Source organism: Pleurodeles waltl, chromosome 4_2, assembly GCF_031143425.1.
Source record: "Pleurodeles waltl isolate 20211129_DDA chromosome 4_2, aPleWal1.hap1.20221129, whole genome shotgun sequence".
Lineage (NCBI taxonomy): Eukaryota > Metazoa > Chordata > Amphibia > Caudata > Salamandridae > Pleurodeles > Pleurodeles waltl.
The window spans coordinates 30,381,700-30,407,215 of record NC_090443.1 but is presented as its reverse complement, the minus strand read 5'-3'; the positions used below and the strand labels follow the sequence as shown (position 1 = coordinate 30,407,215).

At 44.9% G+C, this 25,516-nt stretch overlaps 1 protein-coding gene across 4 annotated transcripts in view; it reads right to left on the bottom strand.

The window, feature by feature from the left end:
• KMT2D (lysine methyltransferase 2D) overlaps positions 1 to 25,516 on the bottom strand; it is a 1,162,185-nt gene that overhangs the window by 305,781 nt on the left and 830,888 nt on the right. For all 4 annotated transcript variants that reach the window (XM_069230486.1, XM_069230488.1, XM_069230487.1 and 1 more), the window contains one exon: positions 24,295 to 24,418. In XM_069230486.1, coding sequence (XP_069086587.1) covers positions 24,295 to 24,418 — 124 coding nt within the window. The remainder of the gene's footprint in view (positions 1 to 24,294; positions 24,419 to 25,516) is intronic.

The following is a 25,516-nucleotide window of genomic DNA, read 5'->3' as shown; positions in this document are numbered from 1 at the left end:
TCCACCTACTCTAACAGTTGTATCTCCCCCCACCAATCACCCAGACATTGCCTTGCAGGACTTCTACTTGCACACATCTCATGCATACATAGAACCAGATCAATAGGACGGACGTTCTCATACATCGCTCCCAAATTGTGGAACAACCCCTCACTCCACATAAGAGACTCATCCTATCTTCTTCAATTCCGCAAGCAGATCAAGACCTGGCTTTCTAATTAACCAATGTACTATAGACAGGGCTAGGCACACAAATCTGCTCAGCGCCAGGTTACCCTTGCAGGTGATGAAGTTACTTGCCTTCGATAATTCTCATTCTGGAAGAGACTATCTAGCCACAGATTCCTCATCATGGTGTATTCCCCAGGCATCAGACTGGATCCGGAAACTTTTCAGCGGTACCTCTGCATGACAGAAGGCTGCCCCTTACCCCCTCAAGATGACGTGCAGGGCCTATATAGGCACCGCTCTCACCTGCTGATGTAGTTGCTTTCAAGACTATGTGTACCTGCAGATGCAGAGCCCCAAAAGCAAATTAGTAGACTGCGTGCAGATTCCTATACTTAAGATCTTAATGGATAGAGTTCAATCACAGAACAAGGAGGATGGGAGGGTCAGTAAGCAATCTTAAGCTAGATTGATTCTGTACCAGAAACAGCATTACTGAAGGTAATTAATGTGATCTTCTAGCTGCAGACACCTCACCTTGGAGAAGATACCAAAACAGTAACTATTAAGAGGTTGGTCGGTGATTGGTCTCAAATCAAGAAGTCCTGGAAGACTGAACAGGCAAAATGTCACAAACAGCAAACCTGACTTTCCAAGTAATAACGTTTCGTGAATCGGGACGCCAACGGAGAAGACTGGCAAATGTCAAGGACAGGGACTCCACGTGCCACAGCAGTGGTAGCAGCTTTGACCCTGTTAGAATAAGCATGCAGTCCTTCCAGAGGCTGCTTTTCGAACAGTGCATAGCAGATCTTAATGCAAAGCACGATCCAGCGGGAGATGGTTCTCTTCTGTACTGCCTCACTTTTTTCACAACAGAAAACCCACAAAGTGCTTATGGTCCACCCAGTGGGGTCTTTAGTACGATCTATGTAGAACCTCAATGCTCTCTTGGGGTCCAAGTCTTCTCCACCTCCTTAAAGGGGTGAGGCAGAGCACAGAACATCAGGGTGATGGTTTGACTGCTGCAGGAAACCATCAGAACTTTCAGCAGGAGAGATATCCATGTCCGCAAAACAAACTTGTTTGGGAAGAAGGAAGAGTAAGGTGGATTGACCACGAGTTTGAAGCTAACTCACAAGCCGTGCTGAGGTGTTGGCAATGAAGAGTACAGTCTTAATGGTAAGGAGCCATAAAGTATAGCTGTGAAGCAGCTCAAACAGAGTGCCCATCAGATAAGTCAAGACCAGATTAAGGTCCCACTGGGGCATGACAAAAGGAGAAGTTGGAAACGTGTTGCAGCCCTTTCAAAAATATCATCTCAACCAGTGATTTGAACAATGAGGGCTCATCCTGCAACCATAGGACAGCTGAGAGGGCCAAAAGATAACCCTTAATTATGCCCAAACCATAGCTTTACTGGGCAACAGACAGAACAAACAACAAAATGTCAGATAATCTAAGCTGGAGGAGATTAATCTGGAGACGGTGACACCAAACCACACATTTTGTCCAACAACAGGCATATATAGTGTTTGTCAAGGGATGCCTGGCTGCCAAGATTACATTAACCACTTTTGGAGGAAGATCAAAGGTGTTCAACTGTTGCAGCTTAATCTTTAAGTATGAATGTGAAAATTACAGAGGCTCAGGTGCAGAACCCTGGCTTGTTGCTTCAACCGTCCTCTTAGAGGGACACCCTGATGGGACATATGCCAAAGTCCAGGAGTTCTGAATACCATACCCTATCTGGAGACGCTAGGATGACTAGTGCCCAATCTGACCTGGCCCTCTGTGCAGGAGTAGTATTAGCAGAAAGGCAAAAATTAGTCCTGAGTTCCACTTGAGGTGCAACATGTCTTCGAGTGAGAGATGCCTTGGAAACGCCAACTCACTTAAGTGCCAACACTGCACATTCTCTGCTGTGGTGGACTGAGCCAAGGTTCTCCCCATATGCTGAAGAGACCATGTGCCACCTATGGGAGGAGCTACCATTCATGATCATAAAGTAGTCGACAGTGGAGCTAGTCTACCCTGGCACTGAATGGTCATGCCAGGTGGTGCACAACCAGGTCAATTATATGGCAGTCCTGCTAGTAGTTCCAGATACGCAAGGCCTCCTGGCACCAGGTCCATGACCCCCACCCGTTCTGTTTGTTGCAGTACCACATAATAGTGATGACAACCAAGAGCAGTTGTAGTCCCCTTGATGTTGGGCCCACTTAAACGTCATTCCACTGCAGAGCCCGCATATGCCATGTGGTGTGATCGACCAGCAGGTTACAAAAGGCTGAAAGATTAGGATCACAGCCTGAATCTACTGGACTCTTTCTCAGGGGAAAGGAACAAAACTGAAGCTTGGCCAGAATGGCTCCACTGAAGGGAAGCATCTGATGTGGTGTCTGGTGTGCCTTTAGCACGTTTATAGTGAACCCCAAAGATACCAGAACATTCTCTGTAGTCTGAAGGTGTTTGACTACTGTCTGGGGCGAAGCCCTGCCTTCAGCCAGTCGTCGAGGTAGAGAAACACTGCCACCTATTACCCCCAAATGTGCATTGACACCACCGTCATCCTTTTTGTGAAGACCCGAGGGGCACTGGTGAGGGGAGCACAGCAAACTGAAAATGCTGCTCTCCTATCATGAACTGCAGGTGGCATCGATGGACCAGCAGGGCAGAAACATGGAAATGGGCATCCTGCAGGTCCAACACTACCATCCAGTTTAAAGGGTTGAAAGCAGACCAGACATGGGCCAAGGTGAACATTTTGAAATTCTCCTTCTGGAGAAAGCCACTGAGATGGCACAGATCTACAGTAAGCCAAAGACGTCTGTCCTTCTTGGCATCAGAAAGTAGTGAAAGTAACTTACACGCTACCTGCACCCTCTTGAGAGCCCTATTAGCCAAAAGGGTTTCCACTTCCTGCCGCAAAATAGAGATGGTCCTCCCTCAGTCATTGTGGGGAGGTTGATGGAGCAGAGAAGAGCGACAAGGACGAGGTGTATCCTTTGTTGATAATCTAGAGCCCACTTGTTCCACATGATCATTTGCCAGCCTGGTAAGAGTTGGTGGATTCTGCTTTCCACTAGCTGGCTCTATCCCTGCAAGGGCAAATTAAAGAGAATTTGTAGGGGGCCGAAAGGGGTGATGGGTTCAGTGGCATGCAGACTTTGGCCACAATAGCTTCTACTCAAAACCAGCTGGGCTCCTTGATGTGGCTGGATGGGTTGGTGGTATAGGACTCTTCGGGCAAAGTCCATGAAATTAATGATGGAACTGTTGGGGTTAGCGAGGATGCACGGAAAGGCTCAGCGAGGCTGCATGAAAAGGCTCAGTGAGCAGTTGCACTACTCTCCTTAAAGCACTCAAGCACGGAATAAGGTTTTTAACCTGAATAGGCAAGTCCCACCAAAGGGCATGTCCATCAAGGTGAGTTGGATATCACCCTAGGACCAAGTTGATAGCAGCCACCCATGGCTGTGAATGACAACACTGGAACCTATGACCCATCCAATGGAATCAGTGGTGTCCCGGCCACAACAAATCGTAAACCTGGCATCATCAGAACCATCTTGGATTGCCTCAGGAAGTACAGGGCAAAGGTCTTCTGGAACAGTAAGGAAGACTTGTGCCATGGAATCCCCAAAAGGGCATGTGAGTATCATACCAAGCAGCTGGTAATAATATATCGGAAGGCCAAGCTGATAGAAGAAAAGAAATTGGTGAACGCTTCCATTAACTTAAATTACTTTTAAAGAGGTGTGGTGGTAAATGCGATTGAATTAGAGTGCCTGGTGAAAGCTGGCTTTCTGGCCAGGATTACTGCTAAAAAAAAAAAAAGAAAAAAAAAAAAAAAAAGAAAATAGTCTCCCCCGCAGCAGGGCAATCTGCCTATTGGAATTGCCAGGCCAGAGCAAAGTTTGGCTCACACCCCCAACAAGGTATCTTGTCAGTGCCTCGTTAAAGGGAAGCAAGGGCTCAGAAGACATTTACTCCTCTGGGAGGATCTCAGTTAAGAAATTTATTTAACATACAAAAAGGGGAACTGGAGGTCAAGTACTCTAGACGCCTGCGTAGTAACCATGGTGTAGTAAACCGTTTCTTCAGTGGCTGGAACAGGAGGAGAAAAAGCCATCTTCGGGGAGCTATTGAAGATACTAGCCTCCAGAATGTCCTTGAACCAATTGTCTTCTTGGTAGGGCTGAGCGAACTCAATCCCCAAGTCATAATCATTATTTTTGTCAGTCCCAGAAAGTGAATGGAAAGAATATTGCATAGGCTACTGCAAGTCAAGCAAGGGAAGTGGCCTTGGCTGGATTAAGGCGTAATGTCTGAAATCAGACCGGCATCAAGTCTGCATCAGAGAGGTCAATCGGGCCACATCCTCAAGCGGCAAAGTCTGCACTTGTGTCAACATGCCTGGGCACTGCATGGGTTGTGGTGATGGAGGGTCCAGCTAGTGCCGAGGACGGACTCACTGGCAGTATCACAGGTGGACGTATCAGCTCCTTGGGGCTTGTAGGTATGCCAGAGAGTCAGCAATGATTCTAAGAGCTAGAGCTAAACTCTTTAATGATAAGCGGCATGTCTGAACACCCCTGAAACTAGAGTTGTGCCAGAACCAGCTGCAGAATCAACTCGAAGTCGGCAGACTTCGGGAGCGAGGTCAAGAAGGGTAGTACCCTTCAGTGCCTTTTCAGTAAATGAGTGGCGCAAGGGAGCGGAATCCAGCTTCAACTTCTTGTTTTTTGTTTTTGTTTGCTTTTTTGCTTACCTATGGACTTGTAGAGAGCAATGAAGACGGACCTCTGGAGTGACTCAGACTCTTCCGGGAGCAGGTCAGAGATCTAACTTTGGATACAGAGCAGGACTTGGAATGGTCTTGTCGCCAATTCTTCTATGCTTGGAGATAAAGTTTGGCCTTGCATTCCATGATGGCCTTTGGGTTGATCAACACAGTCTTTGCAGGCCTTGGAGTCATGGCTCAACCCCAGGAACACCTGAAGGCTTGAAACTTGTTTTGGGTGGGGGAGGGGTTGACATTTATTGCACACTGTAGAATTTTAGAGGAAAAAATCGGGGTAAATACCTCAGAGATGAGGGAGAGTTTTTGGATCTGCATATGGAGGTGGGGAAAGAAAGTAAACGTTAACATGTAGGAGTAGCACCTACATAGGCCTCACACTCCTTTGCTGAGCTGAACAGCATTCAGTGCAGAGCTGCAAGGCAGCACCTTTTTACAGTACACAGGTACTGCTGTAAAGTTTCTGAATCTAGTCTGATGCCTGGGGAATATTTCCAAGGGGAGAAATATGCAGCCACAAGTCTATCAGAAAGTGCATTTTACAAACTCACAAAACAGAATTCTTCTGTGGAGACGACACAGCTCTGGTGGCGTTAGGGCTCCGGTTAGCTGTGTCTGCTCTTGGCATAGTTACCAAAATCCCATTAGTCCACTTGCCACTGGGCTAACAGCGGGAGGGTAGTGGCTGTTCAGGGCACCTGCACAGCCTGGTACTTTAAGATGTCACAAAAAGGGGTTGGGGTCTGTAACAGAGCCACCTGGCCGCAATCTAGTATTTCTAAGAGCAGGCACCCACAGGGATAGTGGGTTCTTGCTACTAGTGCAGGGTGAGCAAGGACAAAGTGGGAGACTATTGAAGTCCTGGGGCAGGGAGCAATGGTTAAAATGTTAAGTTCAAAAAGGCAATCTTCCCCAGCTACAGATGGTGAAAACACCTGCAGTACAAATGAGGGGTCATAGATGAGGTGAAGCAGTCTCTCATGCAATAACAGTAAGAAGCTAACCCATCTTGTTTGTTGATCTGCAGCACATTTCTTTATCCTGGGCAGCTACTGAGATTCTTCTGGTGTTTTGAAGTAGTTGGTCTTCTGCAGCTGCCTCTACAATCCCTGCAGATCGTCTTCAGCTCACCAGGTAAAAATGCTTTAAAGTATCCCAAATGAGAACAGGCTGACTCCTGCTGTTACACTGGAACATTCCTTCCTACTGGCAATCTGTCACAGATATCTTCTGCAGCCCGAATCTGTTCTGGCAGGTAATGCGTCAATACACAGGATTCCACTTCTGGAACTCTGTTCCCTCAACCACATTGAGGTGTAGCCTTCTATGAGGATAAGTGAAAGTGATGAGGTCAATCTTTTTACCATTCCTTGATGGATAAGCAGATCCAATCAGGGTGTCTGCTATTTTTGAATCCTGGGTGCCCCTCCAATCCTGTAAAATTTCCTGCATGTTCAATTTGTGATCATTGAAGAGGAAAGCCTCCTGCATTGCGGGGGGATCTTGGGTAATGGCAAAGTAAGGAGACACAGAGGGGACACTCTGTCCATGTCCCTCAAGTCTTTTACATGCCTGCATTGATCCTTTCGAAGGCCATTCCGCTTTATCTTTTCCCTGTTCCTTAAAGTCCTCATTGTCAGGTCCTTGCATAATTCTCTGGAGTCAGGATGGTGAGGCTCAAGAAAGCACCTAATACGGTCTGCATGAGGGTCTGTTTGGGTTCTCTTTCTTTCGTCCAAATGTGGTGCATTTAACAAAAAGGGATCAAACTTTGTGAAAGAAACTATTATATGTTACTTATCCTGCAAGCATCCGTTTGCAGCGAATAGCATAGTAAATTCCCATGCTTTGCATATTGTTGCCATTTTATGTTGGGCTCTGACGTTTACAAGTTGCTTTTTTTTTTCCTTCTTCTTTCTTTTAAAGAGGTCTTTCGACTCACAAGGTATGGTGTGACTACTCCCTTAGTTTGCAATGCGCATGGGCACCAGTTCCATTGTTATATTATATTTCCCACAGAGGATGAGCTCGTGGACAGAGCATTAAGTAGGATAAGTATGGTGAGCATATGTCAACTTTTGCAGAAAAGATTGAGACTTATTGGTGGAAAGAAAAACAACCACTGTCTTCTGGGCAGGTGGGTGGGTGCATGTGAATCTACAGGACTACATGCCACAAACAGATGCTTAATGGGTAACATTCCATTTATAGCATGTGTGGCTGGTGATACAAATGATCTGGATAAGCTGTATAAGCAGTACTGCCATAAGCTTTGGTCAGCTCGTTGGTGGTGCAGACTTCTGAAAAAAGTTTGGCCAACTGCAGCTTGTTGGCGTGGTAGGACATCCACAAAATGTTTAGTGAAGGTGTATAGGGTTGACCAGGTAGCTGCCATAGTAGCTCCCATTTTGCTTGAGTAATGTAGCCTTGGAGGGGCAAGCAAGGCTCTCTTAGCCTTAAGGTAACAGAGTTGGATGCACTAAATGATCCACCTGGCTATGCCTGCCTTAGATATAGAGTGCCCTTTGTGAGGTTTGGTGAGAGCAACTAAGAGCTGCTGAGTCTAGATGGGTAAAGAAGACCGGTAACTTTACGGTCTGGTTAAAGTGAAAAGGGGATACCACTTTGGGAAGAAACATAGGATTAGTCCAGAGGATTTGGAAAAGGATCCTAGTGAGTGAGTGAGGGCCAGAAGCTTGCTAATATGCCTCTAGGATGCAATAACCCCCAAGAAGGCAACCTTCCATGCCAGGAATTGTAGGGGGCATGGATACAGTGGCTCAAACCAACTGCTCATCAGTCTTGTGAATGACCACGTTAAGGTTCCAGCCTGGGGAAGGTAAAACCCATCTAGTGTTTGGCTGGATGTGTGCAAGTCTTTGGATTCACAAGGTAGTGAGGTTCCTATTCTAGGTGAGAATACACATGGTCTTTGACTCCATTGTTAGATTGTTTTCCCTGCACGGCGGGTGAGGATGGTATGTGAACTGAAGCAATATATAAAGATAAGTCAATGCATAAGAGGAAGAGAGATAGGACACAGCAGCGGCCAAGGGCATCCAGGGAGGAGGATGTGCGTATGTGAATCTACAGCACTACATGCCACAAATAGATGCTTACAGGATAATTAACATTTTCTGTTCGAGGCATGTGTGGCTGTAGATATACATGCTGTGCATACACTGTTCAGCAGTCCTACCAAAAAGCAGTGGTTGGCCTGTGGGTGTTACAGAAGACAGAAAAGTGTATGAAGAACTGTGTGGCCAAAATTAGCATGTTAACGGCTAGGACATCCACAAAGTAATGTTTTGTGAAAGTATGTGGTGTGGACCACGGAGCTGCTTTGCGTACATCAAATATAGGGATGTTCCCAAGGAAAGCCACAGAGGATCCTTTCTTCAGAGTAGTGTTGTAAGGAAATGCCTTCCTTGGCATGGTTACCCCCCTGACATTTTGCATTTTGTTGATGTCAGTTATGATTGAAAGTGTGCTGGGACCCTGCTAACCAGGCCCCAGCACCAGTGTTCTTTCCCTAAATTTACCTTTGTCCCCACAATTGGCACAGCCCTGGCACACAGATAAGTCCCCTGTAACTGGTACCCCTGGTACCAAGTGCCATGTTGCCAGGGGAGGTTTCTAAGGGCTGCAGCATGTCTTATGCCACCCTGGGGACCCCTCACTCAGCACATGCACACTGCTTCACAGGTTGTGTGTGCTGGTGGGGAGAAAATGACTAAGTCAACATGGCACTCCCCTCAGAGTGCCATGCCAACCTCACACTGCCTGTGGCATTAGTAAGTCACCCCTCTAACAGGCCTTACAGCCTAAGGCAGGGTGCACTATACCACAGGTGAGGGCATATGTGCAGGAGCACTATGCCCCTACAGTGTCTAAGCAAAACCTTAGACATTGTAAGTGCAGGGTAGCCATAAAGAGTATATGATCTGGGAGTTTGTCAAACACGAACTCCACAGTTCCATAATGGCTACACTGAAATCCGGGAAGTTTGATATCAAGGTGGAAGCTGCAAGGTGGACACGATTTTTCAGAAGTAGCCTTCTTTGTGATGGCATACTTAGGAATTCTGGGACAGGGATATGCCCTCTTCCCACAGGAAGTGATCAGGGGACAAAGTAAACTTCAAAGGTCAGTAGCCCATTGGCTACTACCCTACACACCCCTAAATTCGTAATTCAGGGGATCCCCTAGCAACAGACGCAAATCCTGATGACTTAAGAAGACCAAGGACACCGAAGAATCATAACAGCAGAAGAGGAGAAAAGCAGCAGCTGACCTGGTACCAACCCTGCCAGCCTGTCTGCATCCCTCAAACTCTGCACCAAAGTCGACTTGTCCTGCAGCTGTGACTCCAGAAATCCAGGGGGACTGCCTGCCTTCAAGAAAGACTCAATATCTCCTGTGAACTGCAGACCTGTTTATCCAAAAATCTCCAAAGAAGGGACTCTGAAGCCTCTGGAACTGCCAAAATCTGACTCTTGAAGTCACTACTGCACCCGCTGCCCCTGATCTGAGATGAAGTGGACCACTGGATTAACAAGCTCCCCAGAGTCGGAGTCCGTCGTGGTTTCACCACTCCTGGACTCACAGCTGTTGCCTGCAGCCCCCTTCTCCCACAGCCTCTGCCCGCAAGCTCTCTCACCTCGTGTGTGGCCTCTGTGGTGAGGGAAACCAGACCTCTAAAACGACCACTGCACCCGGCACCTCCGGCCCAACTTGAAGTGGGCCATTGGTGTCAACGAAGTACCCCAGCTCTCCTGAGCTCGAATCCACTATGGTTTCACCACAGGACCCCTCAACTGCAAGTGCTCCCGGACACAGAAACCCAACACCAAAGGACACCTCCGCACTCATCACCCTTGACCCAGTGAAAAGAGGACCAAAGGCACACGTACATCCTAGTGCATCTCTCGTTTGTAAACTACTCGTTTGTTGTCCTTGGCTGGCCTCGTAGCCAGAGCCTGCAGCCTTTTTCCACAGAGACCGATCCCCATTGAAATACATTGAGCACCAGACCCCATATTACATCTCAGCACCCAGCAGCCCCAGTTCTACCTGAAGTGACCTGTTGGTGTGGTCCTGACCCTTGCCCAATACTCACCTTAAGACTCGGAGACTGGACCCGTAAGTCATTATACAGTATCTGATTTCAGAACTTGTTTTTCCTCCCATAGGATAACATCGCAGAACTCAGAAATTGCACTGCATTCACTTTTTAAAGTTAAAGAATTTCAATTTAAAACTGTACTTACCTGAACGATTTTTCTATAGTGTCTAAACATAGATAAAGAGAATTGTTATTTTTATAAATTGGTGTGGAACTCCTTGAGTCATGTGTCTCATTTACTGACCATTAGGTGTAATTGTGAAGGTCTTGCACTCCTCTGCGTTAAGTTTAAGGCTGCTCGACCACACTACCCCTAAATAGAGCGCTTTGGGACTGCATAGCAAGCCCTGTTCACTCACTGGGGAACCCCTGGACCATTTATACAGTTTTCACATACCAAATTAAGGGCCAACTTCCTACATGTGCTAACATCAAAAGTGAACACCCTGAACTGGTAATGTTGGCTACTTTTTGTGAAGTAGCAGTGAGTGGGATGAATGGGCATGTGGAACAAATGGACTTGTGGAATGAATGGGCATGTGGAAGCAGGCATCCTTCAGATCTAGTGCAGTTATGAAGTTACCTTGATGCAGCAGCAGGATAAAATCCTGCAAGGTGGTCATGTGAAAATGTCCAGAGAGGCTGTGCACGGTGTGGGGCCAAAGTTCTGGTATCAGCCTTAGGAAGCTGTCCTTCATGGAGATGAAAAGGTACAGGGAGCAGACACTTTTGCCTTGGTGTGTGTTTTGGGGGGGGTGGGGGGGGTTGGACAACATTCTTTGGCTCTTTGAGGATGAGAGCTTGAACTTCCTCTTAGAGAAGATGCAGATGTTCAGTAGGGAGAATGTGGGGACAGAGAATGGTTTTTGTGGGACCGAGATGAGCTCAAGATAGTAGCCATGCTTGATGATGGATAGAACTTAGTCTGAGGTGATTTCTTTCCAGCGGAGAAAAAAAACCTAAATAGGGCAAGTCACTATTTGAAGATAGAGGCTCCCGCGGTAGGAGTACACCTGCTCGTTCCTCAGGGTTGTTACCTAGTAGATGCTTCATGTGCACCCTCTGCCCCCTTGCTGGTGGTAAGCCTATTGCTGGCATGAGTGGGGTTGGTCAATGGAGGTGGTCTTGGAAGTCCATCTGCCCTGCTGTCTCTAAAAGAAGCCCCTGGCTGCCAGGACTTGAAGAGCAGATTGCTTTGTCCTTTATTTACTCAAAAATCTCATCATCCTGTGACCAGAAAAGGTGTTTGTAATAGAAGGGCAGGCTGATGAGCTTTTGATTTCTTACTTGAAGCCAGCTATACAAATCCAGCAGTGACCGCAGAGAATGAGAGAGGTGTTTACCCTCCTGGCTGCATTGTAGGCTGCATCTAGGATTCATCGTATGGTAGGGTTCGAGGTAACTTTGCCCTCTGGGTGATGCAGTGAGGCTTCCATCTACTCCCACTGGGTCCTGTCATAGTGAGACAGGAGGTACATGGAATTGGCGATGCACCAATGAGTGTTAGCACTGACCATCACTCATTTGCCAACTGCGTTAATGTGCTTACCGTCTTTGACTGGCAGGAGAGTGTCACCTGTGGCATGGGCCACAAGTTGCTTATGGGCTGAGGAGATCACTAAGGAGTCCAGAGGCACATGCCCTCTTAATGTACAAAGGGTCAAAGCTGGAAAGCTTAAACATCTTTTCTACTCTAGGGGTTAAATCTAGAGATTTGACAGACTCCTTAAAGGTGCTTGTAGTGGTTTTTAAGCACACACTTTCACATTTGGAGAAACTGAAGGGAAAGCCGGGACAATGTCTTGAACAGGAAGTCATTGTCGTCTGGTGTAACATGCATGTCCATCTTGTGATAGGCAGCTGCATGCTGAATGACCCAATGGTTTGCGGTGCTGTCATCTGGGGAAGAAGTCTTGACGGAGACACGCTCAAGGTTGGGTCCCCAGGGGGTTCAACGTCAGTCCTCTTAAAGATTATCTGTGTGATAGGAGTACATATGGGTGACTTAATCCTCTTCTGGGCTCTTCTGGGGAACAGGGACTAGGGCTGCCCATGTCAGAAAAGCACTGATGTGACCCCTGTGGAGAGTCTGAAGGCAGTAGAGGTGTGGGTGGAGGAGGCCTGAAGGGCGTCTGTTCCATCACCCTCTACTCCTCTTTCTTCTCAGGAGTCGGAACAGAAGGTTGGAAGGCCCTGAGGGGCAGGGGAAGACCTGGAAAAACGGTGACCTGGTCATCTGTGATTGTCTCCGAAGCGTGTCAAGGGAGAAGGGTAAAAACTACTGTTGATGCAAAAAAAAAACAACAAAAAAAAAGTCTTCTTGGCAAGGGAGTAGGGAGAAAACAGGCCTTGGAGCAACAACAATGGAGCCTGTGACCCTGGTCAACTAAGGGAGGAGTTACATCGTATATCCCGACCTGTAAGAACTTCAGGGAACAAAAATTGCAAACATCTGAGCTCAACAAGGGGAGGCAGGAGTACGCAGAGAATGTTTATCTAAAGCTGTACATGATAAGAACAAAGTTTTACTGTCAGCAAACAGAACTAATGTGCTGCATTTTTTAAAAAAATGTTATGTTGAACAAAGGTCATTAAGAATTTTGGAACGGTTTTCCAAGGCAGGTTAAAAAAAACCTTTAAAAAAGGTTGACCGTAGTACTCCAGGATCTTTTCAGTGGGAACCAGAAAAACAGAACTGACTTAACTGCAACATACACGTATAGTGGGATATTGGTGGTATGCTGTTCCTTAAGGGAGCAGCACAGTTTTACCAGCTTTTCAAGCTATATTGTTCCCATGCTCTCACCCTTCTTTTAAGAAAGGTTTGTGGAAGTTTTCATGTTGCTAGGTTAGCTCTAGTGACATTCTTATTTGTATTTCTTTTTTTTTTTTTTTCAAGTATTACCGACTAAGAGCTCTTTCACAGGGTGCACTAACACTTACTTTTCTTGAAAAAAAATGGCTATTTTCAAACTAATATTGTGCATAACGTTTAGTACAGATGGACTAGGAAAGGAACCTGGCTACTGCTTTTAGTGCTTTTCTGGACATTAACAAGAGAATGAGAAGATTTATTTCCATTGTGTTATTATTACAGAAGTGAACATCTGGGAGGTGAAAAGCTCTAGGACTCAATTTTAAATATCAAGTGTAGGGATTGTACAGAAGACTTTATTGGCACACCTTAAGTTGCGAGTCGGTATATTTATTTTTATAAATTTGTTTGTCAGGAAGTTGGACAGCAGTATTGAGATATATTCTGTACATCATACAGGCTGATTTAAACAAGATTCACTTCTCCACTGCTAGATAGTGCACCTGGCAGAGGTGTTCTGAGAGAAAAAAACATTTCAAGCTGCAGACTCGTAATAAATTCTGTTATTTTGTAGACATGTGGTTGCATATTTGGGTAGGCTAGGTAGTCAGAGCTGCCATAATCGATAAGAAAAGGAAAATACATTTCAGGGCACATCTGAAAAGGTAGCATCTGTGGTTTGCTTTTCCAGATCCAATTTAGTATCTAGGATCATGCCTAGTTCTCTTAAAATGGCAATGAAGGGTAAAGAGGGAGAGGGACATGCACATGTGGACATGGTCACAGGGAAGATTACTAGAGGTTCACTATACTGGAGAATGGTAAAATCTCTGCCTTGGTGGATTTCAACACAAGATGGTCTTTATTCTTTCAGCTATAGGAATCAAATATGTGGGGAGGGAGGAGTCAGACAAGGATGGTGAGAGAAGGTTAACAGGAGTAGTTGGAGATAGGTGGTGGTTTGGGAGTCTGACTAGAGGTATTGTGGGAGGGTTGGAGTAATGTGTGGAGGAGAAAAAAAGGTGTGGGAGGCGGATGGGAAGGGAGGGCGATGGTAACACTGAAAGCATATGGTAAGAGGTGAAACAGATACAGGTTCTTTGTGCAACCTACAACACAATTATGCAGTTTTATGGCAATATTTCATTGTGAATAAGTGATTTCCAATTTATTGTGCAGTGTCTAGTGCTTAGTGAATTTAAAAGCACAGTAAATGAAATTAGAACACAGATTCAGAACTCCGGTGGAAGTAACTGGCCATTTGAAAAGAACATGAAATCAAGTTAAGCACAGGATAGAGGAAGAAAATATCAAAACGGAGAAATTGAGAAGGGACTACCTAGCAGAAAAGTGTAAACAGTCAGATTTTTACACAGGGAAAACAATCCATGAATTTCCAAACTATAGAGACAAGCTCGACCATAACATACAAATTAAAACAGCTTCATTACAGGACTTTGCACCTAACTTTAAACACATGGGACAAATAAAATTCATATGTGAAGCGAATGAGCTTGGACAAGTTCAATTAAAATCTCAAAAGTTGCATAATTTGGTAGAATTTGGATGAAAGTCTCAATCAGTATCAAACAATAAAGGCCTTTATTTAATTTAATTGGTACATTTCCAGGATGTATCAAATATGTCTGTTTTGATAGAGATACCATCACTTTAAGAAACTACTTAAATGAAACTGCTGGTTCACAATTTCTTTGAAAATACTACAGCTCACATCAGGACATAGGTCATGTAGGTAAAGTAATGACCCATCTATTGCTTTTATTTGTTGCTATCACTACAGTCTCCTCCAAAAGTAGGGTGCTAAGAGTGCCCTCAATCAGATACTTCGTTTTTTTTAACATTAACAAAAGCTACACATCTTGCTGAATACTAACCAATCATCATATTTCTCCAGAAAAGCCTGTCAGCTTTAAGTGACATGAATAAGTGTAGTTTTCACAACTTTCAGTATTGGGATTTGTAGGAAACTGGACTTCTTTGCAGATGTACCCCCACTTTTTAAGCTCATCTGAACTGCGAGATGATGTTGATCGCTTCTGATAGTGAAATGACTCCTGACAACCAGGCTCCAGTGCCAGTGTTCTTCCCCTAAAAACGAAATACTCAATTGTGTACAAGTGGCACATGCTTTAGCAACCCCTGAAAACTCTCAGTAAATTGTACCTTTGGAACCAAGGGCATGGGTACTAAAGAGAGTCCCTAAGGGTTGTAGCATGTATTATGCCACCCTAAGAGACCCTCATACAATTACATGAAGTCTGCCACTGCAGACTCATGGTGCAAACCATGAGTGAAAAACACGAAATGACACATTGTGTGCCATGCCAAAATCACTGCAAATAATGTATCTAAGTCACCTCTAAAACCGAACTTAAAGCCCTAAGGCGAGGTGCATTATATTTTATGTGAGGACATATCTGCATGAGCAGATATGCCCCTGTGATGTCTAGTTCAACTGCTAGGTACTGCAACTGAACAGGGAAGCCAGCTTAAGGTATGTACTGGGCACTGGTCATTACAAGTTACTCAGTTACATAATGGTTCACTGAAACCTACGGTGTTTGGTATGAAAAACCTTGTCTTAATAAATCCATACTGATGACCCCTGAAAACCTCCTTGTCCTCCTAGGCCAACCAGCCTGCCACCACAGACAACCCCCCCCCCCCAAGAGAAGAAAGCCCAAGCACTCAGAGGCCAGAAAACGCCTGCTCGGGAGGAAGGTGTTACCACCTCCTCCAGCGGGATGGCTAATAAATCAGAATATCTGGGCTGGAGGCTTGAAAGCCTGCGCAACCCTTTGTTAAGGCAACGCTGGTTTCCCCTGCCTTGGGGAACGCCACCCTCTGCCATGAGGCCCATTTAGCACCAGGACAGGTGGGAAATTAGCCATAAAAGTAGGCCTATGGCACTACCAGGCTAGTCACACACCCAAGGTGAGCTCCCTATTGTGCTCCACGAAGGAAGGGTTCAACCATTTTGTTTTTGGTGGAACTAGGAACTCTGGGACAGGGTTATGCCACAGGAAGTGGTCATATAGGCGGTGTCATCACCCCAGGGATAAGTAGTCCATTGGCTACTACACTACACCCCCTTAGAACCATTAAATTCAGTATTTAGGTGCCCCCCCACCCCCGACACCAGGAACTTAGATTCAACTACCTGGAAACAGAAGAGGACAAAAAAAAGAACAGACTGCGAGAACTGAAGACTGCCATGAACTTGGGGCAAAACCCTGCCTAACTGCTAGAACCTTGACAACTGCAAAGACCCTGTCCGTCCGAAAGCTGCGCATCTGCCAGGAGCCTTGAAGGGCTGCCTAGCACTTCGGCCACTGGTAAGCGTCTCCCTTGGAGTCAAGGAGCCACTTCCCTTCCCCAGCAGGCACCAACCGCAACTGTCAAGTTCTCCATTTTACTGACCATCGGGAGGGAGCATCTCGCCAGGAAGAGGATCCGGAGTGTCACGAGTGCAGCCCGATTGACCTAGCCTGCCTTCGAGATGCTGAGCCTGCTCGGAGCCTTCCTGCACCAATACCCCGAGTTCCCAGCCAGTTGCATGCACCAAGGTTTTGTTTAGTGTCCAGCCCGCACACCCACGCTGCCAACACCGACCTTCCAACAAGGGGCATCAGTATCACTAAGGCCAGCATCAAGCGTGGTCCTGCTGTCTTATCTTCCACACACGCGAGGTCGACCCAAAGAAGTGAGAGCCTCTAACACCAGTGACCCACCAGATAAAACACCTTCACTCTAACCCCACAGCCCAAGTCCGAGCCAACCGAGGGTGCCCTAAGCCCAAAGACCCTCAAGAACCGAACCCTCCTTTAAGTTCTGACGGATTTGTCCCCAAGTCTCCACTTGCAGCATTTTTCTGCTTACAGGTTTCTCCATAGAAATCAATGGTAGCGCTCTAGGCTACCCTTGTGATCAGCACCTCTGCACCCAGACACACCAGAGCAGATAACCCGAAACTGCTGATGGTTCCAAGGACCTTGACCCTTACTTACCTTAAGTGCCGAAGATCCACTGTAAGTGGTTTGCAAGGGACCCTGTGCAGTGCATGTTTTCCCCGTAGGATAACATTCACAAGTTCGACGCTCATGCCTCAAATGGAATAGCTGTATTTTTAAAGTTTTGAAACAGGCTAACCTGAAAAATACTTACCTGATGTTGAAGATTTTGGTGTCTAAATTAACATAAAAATCTGTTAGTCTTTTAAATTGGTCTCAAGCTTCTTCTTGAGAGGGTCTCCTGTATTGACTCATTGTTAAAGAAATGCTTAGCACTACCCTCTTTTGAGGTAGTATGGGCAAGCAGTTTAGGCTCAGAGTATTTTGGGTTATTACTTTAACCTCTTGTCAGTCAATGAGCGTCACCTGTACTATCTGCATAGCGTATCCCTACATTGGTACACTGAATAGTCAGATTCCTATAAGTTTAAAAGATAATGCTAGTAAGTTATCAGTTGTAGCACTTTTCAATATAAACCCCATTAGATAATGGGAAACCAACTGATCGTTTATCCAATTTTCAAATTCTTTCAGGAGTACTCTAGAATAAATATTTTGCATCCACATCAGTAAAAGCTATGATATAATTTGCTGGATTGTTTATGAACTCTTTACACACAAATGATGTATTAAAAGTATGAGAGAATCAGGTACAGTATTATATTAAAGAATGTCTCAAAAAAACCAAAAAACAACCCTGGATGCTTTGGCCCAATATTTGACGTTTTTCTTAAACAGCACAGCTGGAAGCCAATTTGGACCTGGTGCCCTATCTTGTCTGCTTACCTTAATGAAGTCTTCTATTTCAGTGATACAGTAAGTGACCTTAATCATGATCATCAAACTACATATGCACTATCTGCATACAGCCACTGAGGTATAACTAGCTAATAAAATCTATTTAAGCAGCAGTAAGGACAGTGTCCTGCGTCCTAACTGCATAATTTGTGATTAATAGATTTTCAAAAAGGACATGAAACATTTCGAAGACATTAAAAATCTTATGATTGCAAAATTGGAGCTCAATATATTGTTACCTCCATTGTAACAACCAGGGCCTAGTTCCAGTTTATCGCTTAAATATTTTTAATGGTTGTAAGTCGTAATCAGAGTAGGTAGGAAAGCTGCTTTACTACTAACATCGTATTGGACAGGGATTATTTTCCAACTTGTTCACTATTTGAAAATCAATAATAATCGAAACAGCTGTAGAGAAGCAAATGTATAAGTGTAACATTACACACCGGCGAAGAATGAGTAAACAATATTTGAAGATCAGATATGAAACATCCATTTTGATCATGATCTTCCACAGCATGCATGCATGCATACAAGCATGCAAGGAATCTAGGATTGTAGAGTACAAACGGTCTTTTCTTTGAAAGGAACTATCACCCTTTGATATTTTCCACAAATAGAAAAGCTAGTGGACTAATTCATCATGACTAATCACTGTGAGATTCAATTTTTAATCACCTGACAAAAGCCAACAGGCTTCAGGATAGCAGGTAAGTATATAATTTTCTAAAGGGGTGAATGTATCTACTAAGGACTTGTTTCATTTCTAGGTTTTGCTTTAAGTTAGCAGTAAATTTGATATAAATTACCAAAACCTTCAAATATAATAAGAAAAAAGAATATTGTCAAGGTTGCTGATTTGACACTTACACAAAATAAAGAGAACATCAAATTCTAGTCCTTCCTGAGAACTGCTTTATCGAGTTCTTTGTTGACAGGATTTCAACAAATATCTCCCGCTTTCAATGAACACAATATTAATTGGTAACTGAGGGTGGTACTTCGTAAAGCATCAAAGTCTACTTTTGTTCTTCATTGATCAAATTTCATATCAGGACACAGACTCTACCACTCAGCTCCAACCTGGCTGAGTTAATACAAAAGGAAATGCCAGCAGTTCTGCTGATCTATCTGATAATAGGCCAGGAAATGCTCAACTGCTCGGTTGTGCCCCTATCAAGACCGAGCTAAGTTTTTCCACCCCCGCAGAATTTATACCTGGTATTAGGTTATGGATGAGATAGAGGGTTCTATCAAAGTTAGAGAACATTAAGGGATCCGGCCTAAAACATTAAACCTTAAATTTCTGAATATATTTTTATGATTGAATACATAATTTGCTCTCTTTTGTAGACTATATGACAAATATGATATTCAGGTTTGACTCAGGAAAGGATTTAACCGCTTCTGTGCCTTGGACGAGATGATCTCGTCCAAGGCTACAGTTCCCCTGTGCCTTGGACGAGATCATCTCGTCCATGGCACAGGGGAACTTGGGGGCGCGCTAGCGCGCCCCCCGTGCACCCCCCTCCCCCCCCCCAAGTCGGGGATGGAAGGGGAAGACCTTCCCCTTCCACCCCCGACCCCCCCACCCCCCCCTGTGACGTCAGCGCGTGCGTGCGCGCTGATGTGTCACAGGGGCCTCCCTCGTCGCGCTGGAAGCTCTGCTTCCAGCGCGATTGAAAAAGAAATGCAAAAGCATTTCTTTTTCAATCACTTGGGAGGCCCGGAGGGGCTTCAAAGGGAAGGAAAAGTATTTCCTTCCCTTTGAAGTCCCTCCGAGGGTTTCAAAAGCCGGATTGCTTGCAATCCGGCATTTGAAACCCCACTAGACACCAGGGATTTTTTTTTTTTCTTTGAAATTGACAAAAGGGAGCGACCCCTTGGGCAAGGGTCGCTCCCAGGGGGGCATTTTTTTGAAAAGGCCTTTTCTGCCCCCCCTGGGGGCAGATCGGCCTTATTAGGCCGATCTGCCCCCAGGGGGGGCAGAAACCTCTAGGCACCAGGGACCATTTTTTTTTTTTTTGTTTCATTTTTTTTTATTGAGGTGGGGAGCGACCCCTTAGGCAAGGGTCGCTCCCAGGGGGGGCATATTTTCGGGAAGGCCTTTTCTGCCCCCCCTGGGGGCAGATCGGCCTACTATTAGGCCGAACTGCCCCCGGGGGGGGGGGGGGGGGCAGAACACTCTAGGCGCCAGGGCAATTTTTTTTTTGTGTTTTTTTTTTTTGTTGTTTCTTTTTTTAGAGATGGGGAGCGACCCATCAGGCAAGGGTCGCTCCCCTGGGGGGGGGCAAATTGTATTTAGACCATTTCTGCCGCCCTGGGGGCAGATTGGCCAATTTTAGGTCAATCTGCCCCCAAGGGGGCAGAAACCACTAGGCACCGGGGATTTGTTTTTTGGCGCCAATGTCACGCAGGGGGAGCGACCCCGTAGGCAAGGGTCGCTCCCGGCGGGGGAGGGTGGGGGTTGGGGGGGCAAATTTATTTTAGGGCATTTCTGCCCCCCCCCGCGGGGCCGGCTGAGCTACAGGCCAAACACCACAGGTAGGCACCTTGCAAAAAACACCTCTGTTTTCTGTGAAAAAATATGTTGTGTCCACGTTGTGTTTTGGGCCATTTCCTTTTGTGGGCGCTAGGCCTACCCACAGAAGTGATGTACCATTTTTATCGAGAGACTTAGGGGAACGCTGGGTGGAAGGAAATTTGTGGCTCCTCTCAGACTCCAGAACTTTCTGTCACCGAAATGAGAGGAAAAAGTGTTTTTAGGGCCAAATTTTGATGTTTGCAAAGGATTCTGGGTAACATAACCTGGTCAGAGCCCCGCAAGTCACCCCATCTTGGATTCCCCTGGGTTTCTAGTTTTCAAAAATGCACTGGTTTGCTAGGTTTCCTCAGGTGTCGGCTGAGCTACAGGCCAAAATCCACAGGTAGGCACTGCTTTTTATAAAAAAATGTGATGTGTCCACGTTGTGTTTTGGGCCCTTTCCTTTCGTGGGCGCTAGTCCTACCCACAAAAGTGAGGTATCATTTTTATCGGGAGACTTGGGGGAACGCTGGGTGGAAGGAAATTTGTAGCTCCTCTCAGATTCCAGAACTTTCTGCCACAGAAATGTGAGGGACATGTGTTTTTTTAGCCAAATGTTGAGGTTTGCAAAGGATTCTGGGTAACAGAACCTGGTCCGAGCCCCGCAAGTCACCCCTCCTTGGATTCCCCTAGGTCTCTAGTTTTCAGAAATGCACAGGTTTGGTAGGTTTCCCTAGGTGCCGGCTGAGCTAGAGGCCAAAATCTACAGGTAGGCACTTCGCAAAAAACACCTCTGTTTTTTTCCAAAATTTAGGATGTGTCCACGTTGCGCTTTGGGGTGTTTCCTGTCGCCGGCGCTAGGCCTACCCACGCAAGTGAGGTATCATTTTTATCGGGAGACTTGGGGGAACGCTGGGTGGAAGGAAATTTGTAGCTCCTCTCAGATTCCAGAACTTTCTGCCACAGAAATGTGAGGGACATGTGTTTTTTTAGCCAAATGTTGAGGTTTGCAAAGGAATCTGGGTAACAGAACCTGGTCCGAGCCCCGCAAGTCACCCCTCCTAGGATTCCCCTAGGTCTCTAGTTTTCAGAAATGCACAGGTTTGGTAGGTTTCCCTAGGTGCCGGCTGAGCTAGAGGCCAAAATCTACAGGTAGGCACTTCGCAAAAAACACCTCTGTTTTTTCCCAAAATTGTCGATGTGTCCACGTTGCGCTTTGGGGCGTTTCCTGTCGCGGGCGCTAGGCCTACCCACGCAAGTGAGGTATCATTTTTATCGGGAGACTTGGGGGAACATAGATTAGCAAAACAAGTGCTATTGCCCCTTGTCTTTCTCTACATTTTTTCCTTCCAAATATAGGAGAGTGTGTAAAAAAGACATCTATTTGAGAAATGCCCTATAATTCACATGCTTGTATGGTCACCCCGGAATTCAGAGATGTGCAAATAACCACTGCTCCTCAGCACCTTATCTTGTGCCCTTTTTGGAAATGCAAAGGTTTTCTTGATAGCAATTTTTTACTCTTTATATTTCAGCAAATGAATTGCTGTATACCCGGTATAGAATGAAAACGCACTGCAGGGTGCAGCTCATTTATTGGCTCTGGGTTCCTCGGGTTCTTGATGAACCTACAAGCCCTATATATCCCCGCAACCAGAGGAGTCCAGCAGACGTAACGGTATATTGCTTTCCATAATCTGACATTGCAGGGAAAAGTTACAGAGTAAAACATAGAGAAAAATTGATGTTTTTTTCACCTCAATTTCAATATTATTCTTTTTCAGCTGTTATTTTCTGTAGGAAACCCTTGTAGGATCTACACAAATGACCCCTTGCTGAATTCAGAATTTTGTCTACTTTTCAGAAATGGTTAGGTTTCTGGGATCCAGCATTGGTTTCATGCCCATTCCTGTCACTGACTGGAAGGAGGCTGAAAGCACAAAAAATTGCAAAAATGGGGTATGCCCCAGTAAAATGCCAAAATTGTGTTGAAAAATTGGGTTTTCGGATTCAAGTCTGCCTGTTCCTGAAAGCTAGGAAGCTGCTGAGTTTAGCACTACAAACCCTTTGTTGATGCCATTTTCGGGGGGAAATCCACAAGCCTTCTTCTGCAGCCACTTTTTCCATTTAAAAAAAAAAAAAAACGAAATTTTCACTGTATTTTGGCCAATTTCTTGGCCTCCTTCAAGGGAACCCACAAAGTCTGGGTACCTCTAGAATCCCTAGGATGTTGGAAAAAAAGGACGCAAATTTGGCTTGGTTAGCTTATGTGAACAAAAAGTTATGAGGGCCTAAGCGCGAACTGCCCCAAATAGGCAAAAAAAGGCCTGGCACAGGAGGGGGAAAAGGCCTGGCAGCGAAGGGGTTAAGTTTTACAGAGGCTAAATGGTCAAACTTTAAATGTGAAAATGCAAGGCAACCTGAAGAGAACTGCAGATTATTGAATAGAATATCACCATTGCCCCTTCATTAGTATTACAGATAAATGGCCAACTGCTTTACCTTTTCTAGTTCAGTTTGATATTTTAGGCTTATGCTTGAAAATAGATGATTTTAATTGGCTGATCCCACCCAGCAATCCTAAGAGGGAAATACTCCAGAGTTTACAAAAAAAAGTAATGGTAAATCAGCTGTTGGTGAGAGAAAAAAAGGTGTTCCTGCTAAACAAAGCATGAAGCAGCAGAATTTCAGCCACCAGAGGAAGACTCACTTATTGAACTTCTGTAAAATACTGAAGATGTCCCACAAGTTATCAACACTAATCTTTTAGCTTCACGTACTCTTCAGCTTCATGATCGCCACTTCTATGCATTACTTAATTCACAGTCACATGTTATTTTATTTTTTTACACTGGTGCTTTAGGTTGCGACTTTTCTTGAAAACTGCTAGTTCTAAATGTAACCTGCATTTTCTACCTTCTTTCTCTCTTGATATTAGACATACTGGTTCCATTATATCATACTTGATAACCAATATTCGGCATCAGTTTACTGAAATCAAGGAGGAGAGGAATAAAATCTATTTTTGGGGCCTTAATGCAACGATGGATTATTGTAGCTCCAGCAGGTACTGTGCCTATTACCATGGTAATTCCTAGGACCAAAATTACTATTGGCCCCTATCCGATAACCAAGTTAATCACTGGGAACCTGAATCTCACAGGAAGGGAAGTTCAGCATGCAAGTGTTACTCCATGTAGTGGCCTGGTGTAGAAACCCAGATATAAGTTAACAGTAAACTAGTCCAAATGAACATCTAGTTAATGTGCAACGTCTAGAAATAAGACAACTTATAGACGTGTACAGTATGGCAATATAAAAGGTATTAGAAATTCTGGGAGCTAGGCTGCAGATTTTACTTTAACAGTGGCACTAGGTCTTAGATGTTATACTATGATGAAACATACAGGTGCTCTCTGCAGCGTTGTGGGTAGTTGAATTACTACTGTTTTTTTTTAATTTCTAGGCAGTCAATGGAGGAGATATGCCAAAAGCGTAATACAAAGCATCTCGCTTGCAGTGTTATGTCTGGTCAGCTACTCTAGTAGGTCTGAAGCTAAAGAAGCAATATTGGGCATTCACACGGGTTGGAAACCATGTGGCTGAGTTTCCAGCTAAATAGTCAAAAAAATAGGTAAAGCAAAGGCAAAAACCCATCCATCGAAATAACCAGGTGGGTCTCAAGATCATGAAGTGGCCACAGTGAGTTCAAAAGTCCAGCTGTGCTAAATGGTTATAAAGTCACCAGAGTAACGCATGATATAAGTTCAGTGGTAGGTAAGGCCCCAGATTTTCTCAGGGTCTTGGAGAAAGATGCTGGGGCCAGCACCAGCAAAGGCATCCTCTGAGTTCACATTAAATGTGCAGTTCTACATCTTACCAGAGTTATCAAAACACTCAACAATTTAGGAAACATGAATATCCTTGTGCCGTTATCTTCATCAACAGGCTGCACCATACAGTCACCACTTCATGGCAGATTACTTCCACTTAAGGTTCAAGACAATTCTCAGGACTCCAACCTCATACCTGTTTATTACTGGAGCCACTCCAATGCTGCCCTGAGCCATCACTTTCTTGATGCCTTTCAGAGCAACCATTTTTGCTTTGGCAATAGGATCAATAATGTCTTCGGTGGCAAAGGTATCCAGATCTGCGAAGTTGAAAAGAAAAAAAAAATGAGGGGCAGTAGTACATTAGAGTACCGCAGATAGAGTAGCTGAGTGAAAAAATAAGTTTCTGACTTCATAATATGGACTCAAAGTCTGGTATGTGTCAAGATTCAGACTGTTCAGTCCAAGTATGTTCCATTCTTCCATCCAAGATATTAGAGGTACCAGCACAGTTTAGAAAACTGCTAGAAGTCAGTGTGGGTTGTTCTGCCCACTCCTAGCACCTGCTTATATGTATGGCCTTTTCATGGGCAGTCAGTTGTTACATGGCAATATCAAGTGTGGTGATATAACAAATGCGTCCAAAGGCCACAATTCAGATGCACTCAAATTAGTAGTCATGATACACCCTTTGGATGCAACTCTCTCAGGGTAGAAAGGACAAGTAACAAAGGCTTTTCCCTGGAAGTGTAGGGTGTCAGGAGAAAACGTTTACTTATATTAAACACTCAGTTTGCATCTTGTAGTGTTGCAAATCACATTATGTGCACTCTCCCATCACCCAGAGTTGGATTCAGAGAACTAACTTTCGTCTTTGGATTCTTCTTCTCCAATTCTAATTGGCAGAATAAACCATGCAGACATTGGCCAAAAAAAGAACATGACGCACTAAAACAGACTTCATTTTCGATTAAGGATTATCACCCAACAGAAATCTGTGTCTGTATTCAGAGACGTTTTAAAAATAGCATTGAAAGGGTATTTATTACCTTAGAGTCAAAGGCAGTGTCATGTGAGAATTTACAGCACTACAAACTTCCAACTCAGGGTTCCTGTTGCAACTTGCAGTGTTGAAAATACCATGCTTCAAAGTAATTTTCAGTTTCAAGAATGACAACCACATTCCAGGAATCCACAATATAAAAGTACGAAGACCCCATCTCAATAAGGTACTTTTTTCCCCATTGCAGAAACGGTGTATGTGTACATGAGCTTAGCAATATAAAAACACTTAGCAATGCAAACAATAAAGGTATTACTGTCCAATTAGAGTGGAGGCCGGAGAGCACATGTGAAAACACTAGAAGCTGCTAATCAAGACTTACAGGGAAGTAATGTTTTCAGATTGCAGAATGTGG